Raw genomic sequence first — 19,084 nt, forward strand, 5'->3', positions numbered from 1 at the left:
AACTTTCAGTCTAGGTTGTGTCAGCAGTATCAAGCCTCCAGCTTTCTCTGCAGGTGGAAATTCAGCTTGCATACTTTATACATAAGTTGCACGAGTGGACCTGCGGTTGTACCCACAGACACTGTGGGCCTTTTGTACAAACGCCTCTTGAATTTTCAGGAAGTAAGAAACCCAATGTAATGCTGTACCGCAATCCCCCAACCCGCCCAACAGCCCCCCCCCCCCCCCCCCCCAGATCAGTTTGGTTTGAGAGTGGAAAAGTTTAAAAGGTTTGCACAGCTGTCATATATTGTTGTACAAGGTGCACAGACCCACACTTTTATTATCTGTACTGACTATAATCAAACCAGATGCAAAACTGAGCGTGCTTTAGATTTGGCCGCCAACCTCATCATCTATTCATCAAGAATCCATCCAAACCAGCGCTATCATCTGGCCAGTGTCGGCAGGTAATTCTTTTATTTTATATGTGGACATATGACATTTTTACAGAATTTCTGTGTACAATTGTATCATTTCTGCTTCTGTGGGAAGTGAGAAATCTGATTGAATGGCAGCCTGCACTATTTCTCTACTACTTTAATTAATACTAATGAAAAGATTGTCCATAATGGTTACATGTGCAATTTTAACAGATGACCTTTACTTTGTCTTGACTCACTCTGGAAAGGAAATCATAATCAGATGATACTCAGTTGTAGTTATAAGGTCAGCGCGCTATTCTCATTAAGAGATCAGAAGGTTTTGAGCGTTTAGATGATATTAGCATTGGCTCAGGTCCATATTGGGGAAAATTCTCAACCCACTGGCACACGTTTACTGCCACAAACAATCATGATATCTTGGTCATCAGTGTTTTATTATCATAACAGCATCTATTTGCAACCCATTTTGAATCTCTTCTCAAAACCACAGTTTAACAGGATAAACTCAGCCCATGACTTCACAGTTTTTGGGTTTTTCCTTTCATTCGTAGGACAATGGAGCACCCAAATATCCTCCATACCTGGGTACTGGGTCAGCTATTTGAAAACTTGGAAATATGCTGAAAATTGAAGAGACAGTCTCGACCAGTCTGAAATTGGACTGAAGACTAATGTCAAATAATGTACATTATTTTTTAGAGGAAATCTGATTCATTGCAAATGATCAGCAGCTAGCTCAACATTTTGGGGAATCTTCCCCGAAACATCCTTCCTTCAGTTCAGCTCTCTTTTGCATTATCTGGCAAACAACCTGCAGGTTTACAGATACGCAATAGTCTCTGTCTTTGGAGACCAACTACGTCAGAAGCCCAGGTACGGGTAAAACCCTTCATGCGTTGCACGACTGCACATGTTGCATTCGTGCTCCATCTGTGTGGTTTTGTAAATGTTGGTCAAAGAAAAACAGCATCAGAAATTTGCAGACCACGAAAATGCTATGTGCACACAAACACTGTCGATGCAACTGCAAAGCATTATGCACAGGTGAACCAGGATCAGTTTGGATAAACAGCGGTTTTGGCATATTTGTTAATCATCATGTTTGAACGACGGGCCATGATGAAGGAAGGACATAGCCTGGCTTATTTTGGGGTTACGCGTGGTGTGGACACTGCTTGGTTCACAGCACTTGGACTTCTATGGACATCCAGTTCCATAGAGGTTTTACGCTTTATAAAGTTTGTGTGAAAAAGGACACTAGCACGCTCAACTACTGCAACGTATCCTGAGCTAAGAAGTTCATCTGAATTAGTCTCATCAATCATTTTAACAAAAACATTAAAAACCTTGCAAGAAACTTTGAGTTCTTGAAGCTCTCTCAAAGTTGGAATGAACAGAAACTGGGTGATCTCAACTGTTTTTTGCCCTCAGAAAGTAGGTCATGTTTTTATCTTCTGCAGACGGCTGATCATGGCTGCAAACTTCTCTGCTGTCAGTGGCCCAACAAGCTGGGAGAACACATCAGTAGTTACCGATGTGTCAGGGTAAGAACACACCGGCAGACATGCAATCATTTTTTTTCATTATGTCTGTGTCAACCTCTGCCACACACAGCTTTTTTTTTTTTTTTTTTTTTACATTTTGCACAATGTACTTCTGAAATAATGAACTGAACTACTTTTTCCATGTCACATTAGTTAACCCTACCTCACTCAGACACAGAAGACAAAGTGTCTCAGCCGCTCGTGCTTAGCGATGCTCTCTTCACAAATCATGAACACTGAAAAATTTGTATTTTTCTTTCATATGAAGTGTGAGTAAAGTCCTTGGGGCTTCTGAATCATTATTTATTCTCTGTTGTCTTCTTTTTTTTCTAACCAGCTTATCATCTTTCACTGATTACGAGTCCTATGATGACTACCTGGATGGAGCCTATGGAATGTGTAAATATGAACGTCACGGGGCCGTTTTTCTTCCGATCCTATACACCATTTTCTTCCTCCTGGGCCTTCTTGGGAACTCTCTGGTCATCTGGGTGATTGTCAAAGGGGTCCGACTCCGCAGTATGACTGACGTGAGCCTTCTGAACTTGGCCATTGCTGATCTGCTCTTGGTGTGTTGCCTTCCCTTCCTGGCCCATCAGGCCCGGGACCAGTGGATCTTTGGGGACATTATGTGCAAGCTGGTCCTCGGCACGTATCATATCGTGTTATACTGCGGCATTTTTTTCATCTGTCTGATGAGTATAGACCGCTACTTGGCCATAGTTCACGCCATTTATGCCATACGAGCACGCACACGCTCTTTTGGGCTGATGGCAGCGGCAGTTACATGGATAGCTGGATTTTTGGCTTCTTTCCCTGACGTGATGTTTATCGAACAGCAACAGTCTTCCCGTAATCTCACCTGTTTCTGCCTGCCGGCATATCCTTCAAATGGTAATTCTTCCAGCCTCCACTTCTGGAGTGTCTTCAGCCTTTTTAAAATGAACGTTTTGGGTCTCTTAGTCCCCACCGTCATTATGGGCTTCTGCTACTCACAGATTATCTATCGACTCATGCACAGCCAGTCATCCAAGAAACAGGCCATCCAGCTGGTAGTCATAGTGGTAGCTGTCTTCCTCTGCTGCTGGGTTCCCTACAACATTGCATCGTTCTTCAAAGCGCTGGAGCTCCAGCACATCTATTTGAGCTGTGAAAGCAGCAAAGCCATCCAATTGGCTTTACAGGTCACAGAGGCCATAGCTTACTCCCACAGCTGCCTCAACCCCATTCTGTACGTGTTTGTTGGGGAGAAGTTCAGGAAGCACCTGCTGAGGCTGACAAACAGAAATACCTGTGTCATGTGTCAGGTGATCAAAGACTGCATCCCTCAGGACAGAATAACTGGGTCACTCTACACACAAACCTCCACTGTCGAGGAGAGGAGCTACGCTGTGTGAAATGGGGATGTGGTGTGTGTTTTCCTGTTTCCACAACGGGTTCGTTACTTTTGAGTGAGAGGATGATTCTGAGCGCAGCTCCTTTTCTGCTAGCATCTTGCTTCTGTCTGAAATCAGTGAAATTCAGACCAGAGTCTACTGAACCTGCAGCAGACACGGTCCCATCAACACTGAATAACATTCTTTCAACAATTTGATCTCATTGTGGTAGAGCAAAGTACAGCGCCTTAACCAAATTCCGTTTCACCCACAAAGTTCAGTTCCCTCCTTCGCATGAAAGTTGCATGAAAAGATGATTTTGAAGTTTGCTATGGATTCAAGTCTTGGAGGAAAACTGAATGTATTACTGCAGCTTTTGGACAAACCAGTACCCTTTTTTTCTTTTTCTTTTTTTTTTGGATCTGGTGAAAAACAAAGTTGAAAGAAAGTGCATCTCTAAGCTGTTTTGAGAACTGCTGTGGAAAAACAGGGCTGAACGTGAGCAGTTTTGAGAAGTGGATCTTGAACCTTCATTGCTGCTGCCAGTTTGGTGAAACAGCTTTTCTTTCGTTTTGCTATCAACAGAAGTTTCGCCTTAGATTGCAAAGATAGGTGCGCTGACACCTCTTTTAGAGAACTGGCACTGAATTACTCAGCGGTGGACGGATATCAGAAAATGCACATGCCTATGGATTGTATAGCAGCACGTGAGGCACAGGTCACCTCACCTGGCTTGGACCTGCCTGCGTGTTGTGATGACTCCAACAGACAACATATTAATGTATAATGGAATTTTACTGTAAATATGCTTTTGAATATGTGACATTTTTCGGTAGACTAAAAAGGAAACTGTGCATCTGCACCTGCATGTTCAATCGGACTTTTTTTTTTTTTTTTTTCATTCCTTTTAACTTTGATGAAATAAAAGATGCTCTCACAAATGCGCTACACTAGTTCGCTGATGCCTCTAGCAACAGTATGATAGGTTTCATAGCGTCTGCTGCTGCAGGTTTGCAGACACAGTGCAGACAGTATGAAGTCAACCCCAACCTAAAGAAAACCACTGTGTAAGAGCACATCATACACCTCAGCCTCGCGGCCTAACCTTTGCAGTCAGTATGCCACCTGAGCTCTCTGCTTGTTTTTGTGGCATTCAGTGATGATACTATTTACATTTTAAGAATATGATGCCGCGAAAGTTAAAGACAATTGAAGCCTGCTGGGTCCATAAATAGCAGATTTGACACGCCTGATAATGTAACATCTCCAACAAACACCTGCATGTTTGAAATCTCAGTGTCTTCATATGCACTTCATGCACTTCATAGTCATAAATGATAACAAGCTACTAAGTCACAGCTCAACCTGTGAAACCCTGAAAACACAACAAAGATAACATCAAGTGTTGTATTTACATAAGCTTATTTAGAGGGGTGTGTGGTAGTCAGATAGCAATGATGCATAAGACTGTAACCACAACATCCCTTTCTCTGTCCCTGCGTTTTCTGTCTTAAGCTGTACAAGCTGCAAATAAAACATGTTCCTCCTTTCCTGGTTCAAAAAAAATAAAAAATAAAAAAAAAACCTCAGCAAATTTCATCATTATTTTCATTATGGTATCACCAGTGAGTGGTATCATGGTGTCTGTCATGATTTGTTGTCCTTTTTTTCCATTTTTAGTTCATTCAGAAGAATATTGTGAGCATTTTTTTTCTGGTCTTCACAGTTCACATGTGCCAAGACAACACGAGCTGATGTGATATTAATTAGTTCACTGTTAGGGACGACAACAGTATAAAACCCAACCCAAACTGATATGCAGAGGATGAATTTCATTCTGCAGTTTTGATGATGATGTTTTGGATGCTCATTAGGTCATTTGCTACAAAACTCACAATTTTAAAAAAACAATCAACATGATCAACTTCTATTACTGTGACGAAGCAATCAGAACACTCACATTCTGTTTAGAAGAGACTTTCATGGCACTGCTCATGAGTCAGACACTGTACGGTACTACTGAATTAATATAAGTACAATTTGTCCCATCGTCGAACGAAAGTTCAGATACTGTTTGAACACATTTCCTTCATTCATTTGTGGGAGAAAATGTGCTTGCACTAACTGTTCATCCATAGCTGATAGGGCCTGGTCTACTCTCCTGCTTGTGCTCTTGCTCTGCTACTCATCTTGGCTGCCACTTGCAGAGCAGCGGAGCAGTGAGACGAATCATGATGCCTTAAACATCGGAACATTTGAGTTGGAGGTGGATTAAACGTTTTGTCATAGACTGTACGCATGGGGCTACACTGCTCAAGCATAACCATTGTGACCATCTGCCGAATACTGTGCAGGTGTTTTAGCTGCAGACACAGCCCTGACCTGGAGAGGCTTGGATTCCACTGGCCCTCCCTGGGTGAGCTCCAGCGTCTGGATCCAAGACATCAGCAGAGAATTATTTAAATTGCCTTCATGAATCGTTTTTTTTTTTTTTAATCATCCAGCAGATCCCACAGAGGCTTTAATGGAATGAGATCTGGGTCTGTGGAGGCCTCGTCAGACTGAACTGGTGGCTGCTCCTCAAACCTTTCTTGAACCAATGCGTCTGTGCGCTTTGACAGCTTTTCTATAAGAGCATCATCTGTTTCAGCCGACCCACCACTACAATGTTATTCTTTCCTCAGGGGTCACGTTTTGAAGGTTTTGCCACTCCTATGCCCCATGTGATATATTTCTGTAAGCAAATCCACAGGTAGTTAAGTGTCGTGTATATTTTAATGGGAAATCAGTGATAGCAATGGTAGTTTTCAAACTTTTCAGTTGTATAAATAATAAAGAAAACCTCAGAAACAGTTTGCAGATGTCACTGCAGGCTCAGCATGGGCCAAATCGAATTAATGCTTACTACTCCTGAATCTCACTCATTTTTCTACCATTTAAAGGCGCCTCATTGTGATTAAAAGGTAACAGTGGTCTGAAAAGGGGGACAAAGAATGGATGACGAACTGTGCAGAAGATACATTCAGCACTCAACGATGCTTTTTCCATGCAGGTTTTAGAGCGCTTAGCATCGATCAAGGTGACTTTGACTGATTCAATAAAAATAGTAATGAGAATAATACAGTTTATTTCTAAAGCTCTTTAAACCGGTCTCAAAGATGCTTTACAGGAGGTGTCAATAAAACCGTGGACTACAAAAATAATTGATAAAAACACAATAACACTCAGAGAAGGATAAAAATGATATAGGAAAATATAAAGAAGGAGTGGAGACACTTAACGTATTAAAAGGGAGGAGGGAGAACAGAGGGAGCAAAGCCAGAGAAAACCCAAAACTCATCCACTAAACACTCCTGTGTCTACAAAGGTTATTCCATAAATCACAAAAAGGATTTCTGGGGAAATAGACTAGGCAACCCCGTCAGGACTAGTAAATACATCATTAGCTCTTTAGTGCCATCTAGTGATCACCTGGTGGGAGGCCTGCACAGGACACGGTGACCCATCTCATTATGATTAGATTACATGAAATCTTAGGCAGTTTCAGATCCTTTGAGTGGTTCATTCGGTTAAATCATGAAACAAGTAGTCAGCCGGGGGCTTTTATGCTCCGCTATGAAAACTATTGATACTTAGAAACTCAAGCCAGGCAAGATATTACTAAGTGTAAGTACTTCTGAATTCTAGGAATTACAGTCACATGATTCCAAAAATAATTCCACAATTAGTCATCATGAGTTGAGATAAAGCCAAGTCTTTAAGGACCAACATGAACTACAGATGTAATAAACGTAACAGAAGAATGCACCGGGCATGCAGCACCTTTACAGTTCACAGGCCTTGCATGAGATTTTGCTTAGATTGTGTGGAGATTGGACAGATATGTTCTTTGTGGTTTCATGCAAAACAGTTTCTGATGCCATTCAAAGTGAGAAAAACAGAACACTCCTGACGGAAATAGATGTTTTTTCCCCCCTACACATACGTTTGTGTACAAACAAAACAATACACAAAATGTACATAAAGTGAATTATTCGTGTGCAGATATGCAGAGACGGGTATCGCAGGTATGCAAAGGTAATGATGACACAGCTACATCATGAATGACTTCCTGCTTTTATTTGTAAAACATTTTTTAAGATGAAGTTACTGCTCTTGTGCTAAGTTTTCTGTTTCACTCAATGGCTAAGTAATAGTAATTTAAAAGGGATCAGGTGGAAAAATCTGTGTACCTATAGAGGCATCTGCAGATGAAAGATAAGGTGACATGGTCACACACTCCCACACACACTTCCTCTTCGTGGTTCATCTTAAATATAGATCTGAAAGAGAACACATTCAGCTCTTTAGAGCAATTGCTGTTATGTGTTACTGTATATGAACACAAGGGGTGAGACGCACATGTTGTTCCTTGTACGTTTAATGGCAAAATAACAGAGGACAAAATAAAATATTTACAACACTTAGTAACATGTAAACACAATCTTCTGTACAAAGAAATATACATGCAAAAGTAAAAATGACTCATAATAAGACATTCAAAATGACATTGCTGCAGTCTTGTCTATTACACCCATAGGCTATGTCTAGTCTATGTGTATTTAAAATATGACATAGTTATGAGGTTTTACATCCTGGGCATGCGTAAACCGCCCAATCCTCTCTGTACATCTTTACATCATGAACAGGCTGAGTTTCCCAAAGCCATTTGATTACTTGGATCTTATTTTTCACAACAAGGCTGTCAGAGGAATTCATGAACTGATAATGGGAATGATTTTGGGAAACCCAGGCCCATACCAATAAATAGAAATGACACAAAATGAGAGACAGACTGTATACACAAAAAGTTCAACTCAACACGTTATTGACTTTTTTTTTCTTCAACATTAAATCAGATCTTCTGACAGTAATTTGAACAACCTTGAAATAAAAGTACAATCAATGCACATTTTCAGTGTCACCCACCTCTCTAGGTTGACTCAATCAACTGGCACTTTAAAAAAAGTTTTCAACAACTCCTTAACCTAAAGGCATCAGCTCATTTGAACAAAAAAAACTGGAAGAGATCCCCTTCACGGCAGAAACCTGTTAATGCTGATGGATGCCTATCAAAGGGGTGTATTTGAGATGTAAGTGGCGCTCTATTTGGGCGTCTCCTAAAAAGCATGATTAATTTCCCCATCATTTCAAATCCCCATGGGATGGGCCAAAATGAGACATTTCTCCAGCTCTCACTTGGTAAAAGAATTGACCAAGTGTGTCTCCACGACGTTGATGCTAAAAAATCTAGCAACATACACCAGCATCTAGCTACAAAAGCAAAAAAATGAAATAAAATAAACCTCACACAGTAAACCACTTTGTATACAGCTTGAAAAAAGACAAGTGACGTATTAGTTTTTTCAGCAATATACCACCAAACAATTTCTAATTACAGTACAATAAGAATAAATAAAGCCAGACTGAACCTATGTAAACACTCACATGTCTGGGTTCAGTGTGCTGTTATACCTTAACATGAGAAATCATAAAAAACACATTTTAGCAGGAAAAGAAATCATCAACTTTGGTATTGTTACAGAAAAGAAAGAAAGAAAGAAAAAAAAAAAAAGCAATGGCAAAATGAATGCGTAAGTGCCTATACTTTATAGATACACGTTTTTATACATTATTTCTGAAAACCCTCCTCTTGGTTGTGGGTTTTGCAGATATTAATACTGAACTTAATACATAAGAGTTAACACAATACAGACATCTATCGCAGTACCAGATACGTACATGCCTTTTTAAGAATACGGCTACAACACAAGTCTTCATAAATAGTTGCATAAATGTTAAAGCTGCAACATTGCACATGGGAGTTGATGCAAAATGAGCGCATTTGATTTGAGTGTAAATCTGGCAGCTGACGGTCTGCAGGAAGTCTGAGCAGCTGCATGGGCCCACTAATATTAGATATAGCTTTCGTTCATCTCAGACAAATTCTTTAAAGAAAGAAAGGCAGGAATACATTATTTACAAATAAGGCAGATGGAGATGGAAATCTGAAAAGCAATGCCAAATAAATGTAATGCTTTTTAAATTGAATTTCTCAATTTAAGAACCAGAATGATCTCACCTTTCAAACTAAAAACGAGCAAACTATTGCACTGAATGTAGCTAAAATGTGTTTCTGGAAAACATGGTTTTGGTCTTCATATAGAATAAATGGACCCCACTGATGGGTGCCACTTTAACACATCTTATTTCTCTTGTTTTCTTTCTGTTCACTAACAAACCTTTGTTTTCCAAAAGGTATGAATAAAGACAGTTCTCTGTTTCCTCACTGTACATGGTTTCATTTACAAAAAGTAATCTCTCATTACAAAAAAACATTTTTATGTGTTTAACCGAAAGCAGCCTGAATTACTCTTAATATACAGTTTTCTATTTTCTCTGTTTAACACTGTCCAAAACGCAAGACTTGCTCACGTTGGCTTGTTGAGAAAGCTTGGTTTCCTCCCTGTTAGGTCAAGGATCAGAATCTCAAATAGACTCCAATAGTTTGTCTGTTGTGCCGGCATAACTACAGTATGCCAAGGTTAAGGACATGGGGAGAGTCAAAGGGTTTATCAGCAGAGTAGTCAGTCAGTCAGCAGCAGCATGAATTCTGTGGCTTTGTGAGGGAAAAGGAAATGTTCATGGACATGCTGCTGGTGGTTCTCTCAGCAGGTGTGAACCATGTTACTCATCTGCTTGAGTTTCCTGGGCAGGCATGAATTCCCTCTGTACATTAACAAGGCAGGAACCAGTGGCTGCAGTACATCCAGTTTGTCTCACCTCGGCAGAGTGACTTGCTAGTCAGATGTGGTTGGCAAGACGGCTTTGTAGAAAGGCCTTAATGGTTCCAATGGGCCGAACGTCGTTCTGGTGTTTTCGCCGTTCAATGAAGGAAATGAGCCTGGAAGTGTCCAGATGGGCTGTGTGGTGATTCGGAGATGGTGGTTGCAAGTGATTTAAGGTGGCATGTCCTAGCTCTCTGTTTATCACACCTCGAGGTAGGAGCCAGGGCTCCTGCAAGCAGGCCGCTGCGGAGGGCCGTCGCTCCGGCTCACCCTGAAGCAGCAGGCGAACAAAGTCCCTGGCAGCTGGGCTCACACCCTGGAAGTAGTCTTCAGGGAAACTGAAGTCCAGGCGACAGATGTTCAGACACGTCTCCTCCAAACTCTCATCCAGGAAGGGAGAGGCACCGCTTAGTATAACATAGGTCACCACTCCTGTAAAACATGGAGTAAATTCATCAATCAACAATTACCACCAGGGCAGTCAGATATGTGTATAATGTTATTCCCAAGTTACCTAAACTCCAGAGGTCAGACATCAGTGAGGCAGGCTGACCCAGGACAATTTCAGGAGCAGAGAACTCTGGGCTCCCCAGGAGAGGATGGATGTAGGGAGAGGGAGGACTCAGCTGAGCGGCGTCACCGAAGTCTGTCAGCTTGATTACAGGCTGACAAGATGCATGCTCTACTACAATGTTCTCAGGCTGCAGGAAGAAGTAGGAGGTTGACATTTTAATGCCAGATAGTAACAGTAGGGAAACCAAAGGTGATGAAAACGACCCATAAGAAGTCTCTGTCAGGATTCAGACCCAGAATGGCGTAGTTCAGATACCCAGAGAAACAGCCTCGTTTATGATACCACATCAACAGAAATGTAATGAGTCTGCTAATTCTTTACAGGAGATTGACAATATTTTATTCTGAAAAGAACTTAAAAAGGCAGCTCATCTTTAGAACTATCATCTGATACAATTTAATGATCAAAGAAGTTTAATTTCGTATTTCTACACTGACCCACAAATAGAACTTCCCTGATAGGCTGGAACAATGCTCAATTCTCAGGAAGGTAACAGTTAAAGTAGTTACTTTGAGATCAAGATGTGCTATTCCCCAGCCGTGCAGATAGTGGAGAGCTTCAAGAATATCTCTGAGGTAGAGAGCCACTTTCTCCTCTGTCAAATTTCCCCAGCTCACTATATAGTCCATGAAACGCCCCTGGTCTGCCCTGAAGATGGAAACACATTCACAATGGTCATTTCTTTTTATTGAACAACAACAACCGGGAGTCACACCAGTTGCATGGAAACACTACTTTACTTACATCTCAAGCACAAGCACGTAACTGTTGGCCGTCTCATAAGTGTCCAGCAGTTTGACCAGGTTGGGATGGTCCAGAGTCTGTAGGAGTCTGATCTCCTGCACCACCTGTTCCCGACGCAACAGCTTCTTGTTGACGTGTTTTGCTGCAACTGTGCGCTTACTCCCTCTCTGGTCACACCGCTTTGTCACTGAGAACCGGCCCCTGGGGAAGATAAATGGCATTTTGAAGAATATCTGACTTTCAATTTTCGGCATGTTCTATTAATGTTACATGTTGAGATCAATGGCTCTCAAGGCTTTATCTGTTTCAAATTCTGAAAGTCAACCAATCAGGAGGAAGAAATTTCAAGTCCTCCACATCCAAATAGCTTTTGGTCTTTACCTCTATGTCAACATTAGCATATTTACCACCACTAATAGTAACAGTCAAATTGAAAAGGTATCAGCTTTGATCTGGTCAATGAGCACCATATGACATATGCCAAACAGGGAAGTGAGTGGGACTGTCATACACCCTTACCTTCCTAGTTCGGTGATCTCTGTATAGTGAGACTCAAAGCTGCCTTTCCAGAGGACTTCACTGCCATTGTCAGGGATTCCTGAGAACACATTTTGTATTCAGAGTGGGTATGAATATACTAACCACTACTAACCATTTATTCCAAAGCAATTTCAGTTCATTCTAAAGTATGCAGTGCTTTATCAGATATGGCCCTAACTGAGTTGGAGTGAGCACCACTACCTACCAATTAATGAAGCTTTTGAGAATTTGTATGATAACACAAGTCTCACCTGAGACTCTGAGGCTGGCAGAGGAGGTTACAGAGCCTGCGACATTTGTTGCGACACAGGTGTACACACCACTGTCCTCAACAGACACACCAAGGATATGCAGGGCCGCTTCTCCTGTCTCACTGTGGCGAGACAAGGAAGGAGGGACAAACCATCAAACGAGGCACCTTGCTAGATTGATATTTGATGCTAAATGTACAGAGGTACATGGATGCCAAATGTAAGAGTACATCTTTAAAATTTTGGATATTTTTATATGGCTCCATTAGTCAAATAAATTTTACTAATGCAAACTGCCAAGGCAAAGCATATGCTGTCACCTGAAAGTGATGCTGTAGTGTCCGTTGCTGCTCAGAGTGGTGTTTTCAGGTCCCCGCCAGGTGACAGTGGCCCGGGGTCGACCGCACACTTTACACCACAGAGTCACACTGTCACCATTCTCACATGCTACATCACTGACAGGGATGAGGAACTCTGGAGAAGCTGAAGAGACACTTAAGTGAAGATCTTTACTTTTATTTTTAAATATCAGTGGTTGCAAGTTTCAAAACAAGAGCTTATAATAAACAGGAATGGATGTCACAAAATTTTAAAGTCTACAATAACTAATTGAAGCCAACACATTCTACGTGTTTATGGGTTCAGACTTTCCTTTATCATTTAAAAACACATGCACCCTCTTCCCTCATTCCCCAAAAGCAACCATGGGAACATACCATCATAGATGAAGTTGGGATTCAGGAGCTGTAATGAAAGAGCAAAACTAAGATTTCTTGCACAAATTACTGTGTACAGAATAACGGACAGTAAAAGCATTAAGTTATCTTCACACGCTCTACCTTGACAGAAACTTTGTTGGCCAGGCTGTCCTGAGACTTTCGGTAACCATTTTCCGTTTTCCTGCCCTCTTTATCTCTTTTTTCAGATTTTCGGCGGATACGGAGAGCTGTGTGCCATGATAATGATTTTCTAAAACACAAAGCCGCACAAAAAATAGATAAGGAAATCAGGTTATACTTTGTTTTTAGACAAACATTGATATTTTGACAGTCTCTTTTTTTGTCTCAAGAACTGAGAAAAAGTTTCTTCTACGTACTTAATGGTTCCTTCGGGGACCTCTGGTGTGGTGGAAGATGAAGTATGTCCTAATACAAAGCCAGGAATCCAACCTTCAGCTGCTGGACAGTGCTCGTTGGCTGCCCGGTACACCAGGAACATATTTTGCTGGTTGCTGGCTAACATTTGGACCACTTCACCCTGCACCACACTGATCTCATCCTCCTTCACTGCCACATAGTCCTGGGTGACCAACATAGTGGACACACTGCTGCTGCTACTGGTTTCACTCTGTCAGGGAAGAGGATTGCACAAATTGAAACTCAAACGTCACTGTTTAAATACAACAACATTGAAACACACACACGCACAAATATTGTTGAAAAAGGGAAGTTTATCAAATTCATTATTGTTGATGCATGCAGCAAAAGAAGTGTTGCAAAAGACATTTATTTTGCAGAAGTATATTTAAAATTCTTTGCGCCAATAGTGACTGTTGACAAGTAACATGGAATGGTTATGATTTGAATAGCTATGAAGTAAAAGTTACGATCCTCAGAGGGTCAAGGTCAGAGATGCTAAGGTTAAAAGCTTTGTGTTTCAAAGGACAAAGTGACACTGAAGAACAGAAAACAATTTCCAAGATGAAATATCCAAGACACTTTCACATCACGAAGAGAGACGCAGCAGGTTGAAGCGAAACATCAGCTGGTGTTGTCTCAAGTCTAACCAGTGAAACATTCAAACTAAACAACAAGAAGCAGAGATCATTGATTACTGCATGGGAAGCTTCCCATGGAAGAATGAATGAAAAAGAGAAATTTAGTTTACAACATCATTTGAAAAATGTTAGTGTATATAAGCTGCAGTAGAGTACATATTGAAGTGAAGAGAGTGCCTTTGAAAGCAGATGCAGTAGTTGCTCTGTGAGTTACGTGCACCATGTTAGTACACGCTGCGAGAGCCAGGATATTCTCTCACACACAGTCAGTGAAGTTAGTGCACTCAGATAGCCATTAATCTCCACTGTAGCAGCTGCTGCGTGTACAAGCCATTCTCAGAGCCAGCTGCAGGATGACTGACTGACAGGGCAGGGTTAGTCGCTTGTGAGTAGCTTCAGGCCTCACTGAGGCCTGGGCCTGGGCCTGGGCTTGGCATCTTACCCCGTTGCTCTGGGTGGACTGTATGGACTGCTCGCTGGTGGAGGAGCAGGTGCTCATGCGGTCTATGTCCTTACTGTGGGTTGAGTGGCGGTGATGAGAAGGAGTCCCATGGCTGCCTCTTCCCAAAGACTCCCCACCAGCAACACTGTCACTGGGGTAGGAGAAGGAGCCAGGCCGGCTGGCCTGAGAAGGAGGTCCACCAGGGACCATAGCCCAGAAGGTGTTGCCTTTATGAGCTGGACTGGAGGAGACAAATGCTTCCTTTCCCCCTCCTCCTCCAGGAGACTGAGGTGTAATCAGAGGAGCCACCGTTCCAATTCGAGGGCTTTTTAGAGGCAAATTCAGAGGAGCCACAGCCATTTGTGGTATTCCTGCTGTTTGTAGTTTCTGGGTTTCTTCAAAACCTCCGAGACCCTGTCTGACACTCCCCTCCATACTGCCTGATGAGTTGCTGCTGTTATTACTGTTACTTCCATGACTATCTAGCATCCTCAACTTAGGGACATCTGGGGCTAATAGCTCTCCATTTATGGTGAGGTCTGAGTAAGGGTTAGATGGGAGGGACTGAGGGTGGCAGGGCAACCACATACCTGCTGATCTGTCGGGCCCCTCAGGGCCCGGGGGATGATGGTGATGGACAGGCTGGGGGAGGCGTGATGATGGCTGGGGTATGCGGGAGGGTCGGGAGCGAGGGCCACAAAGGGAAGATGAGCTTCCCCCTGATCCTCCAGAACCACCGCCGCCACCCCCCCCTCCCATGTTGGCAGTACTATTTGAGCTGCTGCCCCCGGGCAGACCTCCACTATTGCTGCTGCTACTGCTGGGTGGACCGCCTGGCCCGCTACCACCAACATGATTCCTCTGGTACTCTATTGGAGATGTCAGAGCTGTTGGAAAGGATTCATGTCACAAAATTAAATTTGTGCAAAAACTGATAAGACGAGAGTGACCTTCATGAAAAGAAGAGATAAGTTCAAAAAAGCTACATGAAACTTTTAACACAATGCTCGGAATAACAAAAGACAAGAGACAAGAGTCTGAGGTGATTTTGGTGTCAATTTTGTGTGGAGATGATAACAATGAGGTAATACCATTAAGGAAATTGCGTTGGTTCTCCAGAATCTGGCCAACCTGGTGGATCCAGACTTGACTCACTCCAGGGCTCATTGAATGGAGTGTATACCTCTCCAAGTTTCCGCTTGATGATCTTGAAGTAAGTGTAAACTTGCAGGGGTCATCTGCATTTTCCTCTAGACCCAGCCAGCTCACCTGGGACAGTGGGCAGGTAATGCAGGAGGAAATAGGAGTCAGTGGTGAAAAATAAAAGTTAGTAATCATACAGAGATATTTAGATTTGTTAAAAGAATTTGACATTGGTATCAATGATAAGTAGCTACAAACCTAAATCTACAGCGGTTGAACATGATATATACAATTTTAATCACTAGAATAAAATAATAAAAAAAAAAAATCACCAGTAGGGGGCTTCTATTTTGGTCCAACAGTAGCTCTTTAAATTGCACTCACCTTGATGCTGTTCTTAAACAGGTAGCCTGGCGTGGAGAAGCCTTTCTTTTTGTCCAGGGGCTCACTGAAGATCACAATCTGCTCAAAGAGGAAGACTCTCCTCTCTTTCATCCTGGACAGGAGCCCTCCATCCTGGTCTGAAACCATGAAGGTATCCTGAAGGAGCAATCTGCCCTGAGCCACAATTTTACCCTGAGTAAAGAGGTAGAGAAAAGAATTAGGGACTTAGAGGACATATAACAACAGTATGGGAGAGCATACTGTTTTCAAAAGGTTGTAAAGCAAGATAAATCCAAACAAAAGCAAAAAAGGTCATTTCTGATATTTGAAGTATCAGACTATAAAATCTACAAAATTGAGCACACACTGACACCTGGTGGCAATTTACTAAAAATCCAAATTGATAACCACAATCTCACATCAAAGCCTTGAAGCCGTCCAACATTCATCATGTCATTGCAGCGCTTGGGGACCACACACATCACCTCCACAGCTTTCTGAAGTGGAATATGAGAATAAAACAAACCTTGAGAAACAAAGCAAACACAGAATAACTGAGGTCTAGTCAGGTGTGGCTCAGGAAGTCACAAAGCAGCATATATCATCACTTTAATGAAGCTTCAACTGAAGGAGTGTGCCATACCTCCAGCTCTGTTGTTTCCACTCCAGCCTTCTTAGACACTTTGAGAAGATCCTGTAAAAAAATTCAAATGTATAAAAAAATGTCAGCACGGTGATTGATAAGTTCAGCGCTTTTTCAAACATTTGTTCAATGCTTGAATGCTATCAGCGAGATGATAACCATTGTTGTGAATTCACCTTCAGTAACAGCTGGTACTTCATTATACGCTGCACAGGTTTGATTAGCAAGTCGGTGACCTGCAATCTGTGGCCCAGTCGCTGCTTAAGGTCCTATAGAAAGAAAAAAAAAAAATATTGGCAGGAAACACTAACCAGTGATCAATACAACATTGATAATCTTCTTACTTCAAGGCCAATAAAAGCTGAATGTAATTCAGTACCCAGAAACCTAGTTTGACTTGATATTGTTCATAAAATAGGCCAATCCACAGCAGGGATGGAGAGGTGTTAAATGTTTTAAAATGGTATGGCAATCTTACTTCAAAGTAAGTGTCGATGTACTCTGACACAATGTGCTCTGACTTAGGCTTATTCTGGCAGTACACAATGTACATGTGTAGTCTCCGCTCCTGTGAAACAAAGCCAGAAAACAAAACTTTAAACAATGAGGAAAAAAACACCTTAAAAGATTTTCTTATTTCAGATTTGTCGTGAACTAAATTGTGATAGGTAATCCAACAAAGACACACAGTGCAAAACCAAATGTGAATAGCCCATTCACCTGTTTGACGAATAATGGAGCCAGTCTATCAGGATCCTCCAAACACTTCTCAAGTTCTCCCAGGAAAAAACTATGAACACACAAAGAGAAAAAAGAAATACATCTTTTAACCTGCAACTGGACTGGTACATGTTTCAACCTGGGGCAGATAATACATGAATTTTTATGTTTTCTTATTTGTAGGAGAAGAGGACGGACATACTCTTTGTGCCAATCATAGATCTGATGAATGTTTCCAAAGACAATCTTGTCTTTTCCTCTCATATCATCTGGAACTCCTTCCTCTTTCATCCTGCTCATGTAACCCTGTGGGGATGAAAGTTGATTTATTTTAAAATATGCAGTAAACACCAAACAAAGGTTGAATATTGTATTTGATTTGTGCAGATATTCTGTAACAATATTGTTAATGAATCATCAGTTGACAGAGAAATGCATACAACCAATTTTAAGATACTGTGCATTAAATGAGCCACCAGGACTTCAGTAACCTGGCTCATTGACCTTTTTGGTACTAGAGCCTCAGAGAGTAGCTTATGATAAATACATTTTTATAATTAAAACCACAAATATATCTTCATATGGTGATCAAAACCTCAAAACACCCCCCTCCCAAAATGTAAAGTATGCATTACTTTGACATGTTTACTTTTTTGTTTTACCTCCACCACTGATCCCAGGTCCCTGACATAGTCTCTTTCAGTCTCCACCAGCTCCAGAAGCACATAACTGAGAGACAGAAAACAGGAATTGTCACCATGTAATACAAATGCAACGCACTCGGCCATGGACGAACATCAGAAATGCTCCATATAAGCACACAAATGAAGAATAACATGATGAAGTGATTGAACTCAAGCAGGTTTTGTTTACTAAAGCACTAACAAGACACAGGTTTATAACTCACTGTCTCCTCTTGAGGAAGCCAGACTTGCGCTCATCCAGCTCATCGATGGGTGAGGATGAGGAGAGGAGGGAATTGTCTGAGGGGTTAAGAGAGGGAGAGCTGCTGTCGCCCTGCTCTACTGACAGAGAACTGGGGCGATCCTCCAGAGACTAAGGAAAGAGGGGGATGGAGGTAAGAAGACAGGGGAGAGAAAGAAAGAGAAGTTATAAAAAAGAAAACAGAAGGCTGAAAAGGTGGAAATAAAAAAGTATTTACAGTATTTACAGTATGTGATCTAATTTTTAAAGCTTCATGAATTTAAATAAAGCTGTACAGTCCCGGCACCTGCCTTTACTTTGGTATGTGTCTGTTGGCCACAGAGGGTGTTGGGCTATCAGCCAGAGTTCAGTGCCATTTGTTGAAACAGTGGACAGCCGACATAGTGAGTTACAGCCTTGACAGGTGATTAGTAGGCTAGTATGCTATTCTTTGCCAACAACATCCATTGGAATTGCTCTGTGTACAAATGCAATCCATTTTTGTGTACTTGTGACTTTATTGTAGGATTTCCATCTCACCATCTTGCTCTTCACTAGCTCCTCAATGGCACTGACCAGTTCAGCAGCACTGGGCGTCTCTGAACTATTGGGTCGAGCAGAAAGACGAGATGCAGACTGACAGAGAGAGAGGGGTGGGGGGGGTGGGGGGGTGGAATTGAAGTAAGAAAATTTTTGGTTAAGACACAAAACCTGGACTGTAAAACGTGTTGGTGCCAATGCATTGAGCTGTGACACATTTTTAGCGACTG

General features: G+C 41.8%; 2 protein-coding genes across 3 annotated transcripts in view; one reads left to right on the forward strand and one right to left on the reverse strand.

Moving 5' to 3' along the window:
- Positions 1-312: 312 nt before the first annotated feature.
- On the forward strand, positions 313-4,883 carry LOC115045468 (C-C chemokine receptor type 5-like). 2 transcript variants are annotated; one of them, XM_029505166.1, is made up of 3 exons: positions 313-449; positions 1,886-1,969; positions 2,307-4,883. In XM_029505166.1, the coding sequence occupies exons 2-3, from the start codon at positions 1,896-1,898 to the stop codon at positions 3,364-3,366; spliced, it is 1,134 nt and encodes a 377-aa protein (XP_029361026.1). In that variant the 5' UTR covers positions 313-449; positions 1,886-1,895; the 3' UTR covers positions 3,367-4,883. The 2 variants fall into 2 exon arrangements, with proteins under 2 accessions (XP_029361026.1, XP_029361025.1); XM_029505165.1 differs by lacking the exon at positions 313-449 and having other exon boundaries at positions 1,432-1,969.
- Positions 4,884-7,747: 2,864 nt separating this feature from the next.
- Positions 7,748-19,084, reverse strand: part of triob (trio Rho guanine nucleotide exchange factor b) — a 98,846-nt gene continuing 87,509 nt past the window's right edge. The window contains exons 41-62 of the mRNA XM_029505401.1: positions 18,855-18,950; positions 18,298-18,446; positions 18,053-18,119; positions 17,593-17,696; positions 17,391-17,460; positions 17,149-17,238; positions 16,847-16,939; positions 16,671-16,721; positions 16,447-16,524; positions 16,028-16,219; positions 15,592-15,769; positions 14,501-15,387; positions 13,378-13,628; positions 13,121-13,250; positions 12,998-13,025; positions 12,602-12,764; positions 12,282-12,403; positions 12,010-12,088; positions 11,491-11,691; positions 11,256-11,394; positions 10,687-10,873; positions 7,748-10,604 (exon numbers count right to left, since the gene is read on the reverse strand). Coding sequence (XP_029361261.1) covers positions 10,189-10,604; positions 10,687-10,873; positions 11,256-11,394; positions 11,491-11,691; positions 12,010-12,088; positions 12,282-12,403; positions 12,602-12,764; positions 12,998-13,025; positions 13,121-13,250; positions 13,378-13,628; positions 14,501-15,387; positions 15,592-15,769; positions 16,028-16,219; positions 16,447-16,524; positions 16,671-16,721; positions 16,847-16,939; positions 17,149-17,238; positions 17,391-17,460; positions 17,593-17,696; positions 18,053-18,119; positions 18,298-18,446; positions 18,855-18,950 — 3,771 coding nt within the window. The 3' untranslated portion in view covers positions 7,748-10,188. The remainder of the gene's footprint in view (positions 10,605-10,686; positions 10,874-11,255; positions 11,395-11,490; positions 11,692-12,009; positions 12,089-12,281; positions 12,404-12,601; positions 12,765-12,997; positions 13,026-13,120; positions 13,251-13,377; positions 13,629-14,500; positions 15,388-15,591; positions 15,770-16,027; positions 16,220-16,446; positions 16,525-16,670; positions 16,722-16,846; positions 16,940-17,148; positions 17,239-17,390; positions 17,461-17,592; positions 17,697-18,052; positions 18,120-18,297; positions 18,447-18,854; positions 18,951-19,084) is intronic.

Source organism: Echeneis naucrates, chromosome 6 (assembly GCF_900963305.1).
Source record: "Echeneis naucrates chromosome 6, fEcheNa1.1, whole genome shotgun sequence".
Classification (NCBI taxonomy): domain Eukaryota; kingdom Metazoa; phylum Chordata; class Actinopteri; order Carangiformes; family Echeneidae; genus Echeneis; species Echeneis naucrates.

What these genes read in the sequence shown, in the direction of transcription:
- LOC115045468 (XM_029505165.1), top strand. Translation starts at nt 1,815, where the DNA reads ATGAACAGAAACTGGGTGATCTCAACTGTTTTTTGCCCTCAGAAAGTA. An exon ending in GTAGTTACCGATGTGTCAGG is followed by an intron (nt 1,970 to 2,306) that starts GTAAGAACACAC and finishes TTTTCTAACCAG; the next exon opens with CTTATCATCTTTCACTGATT.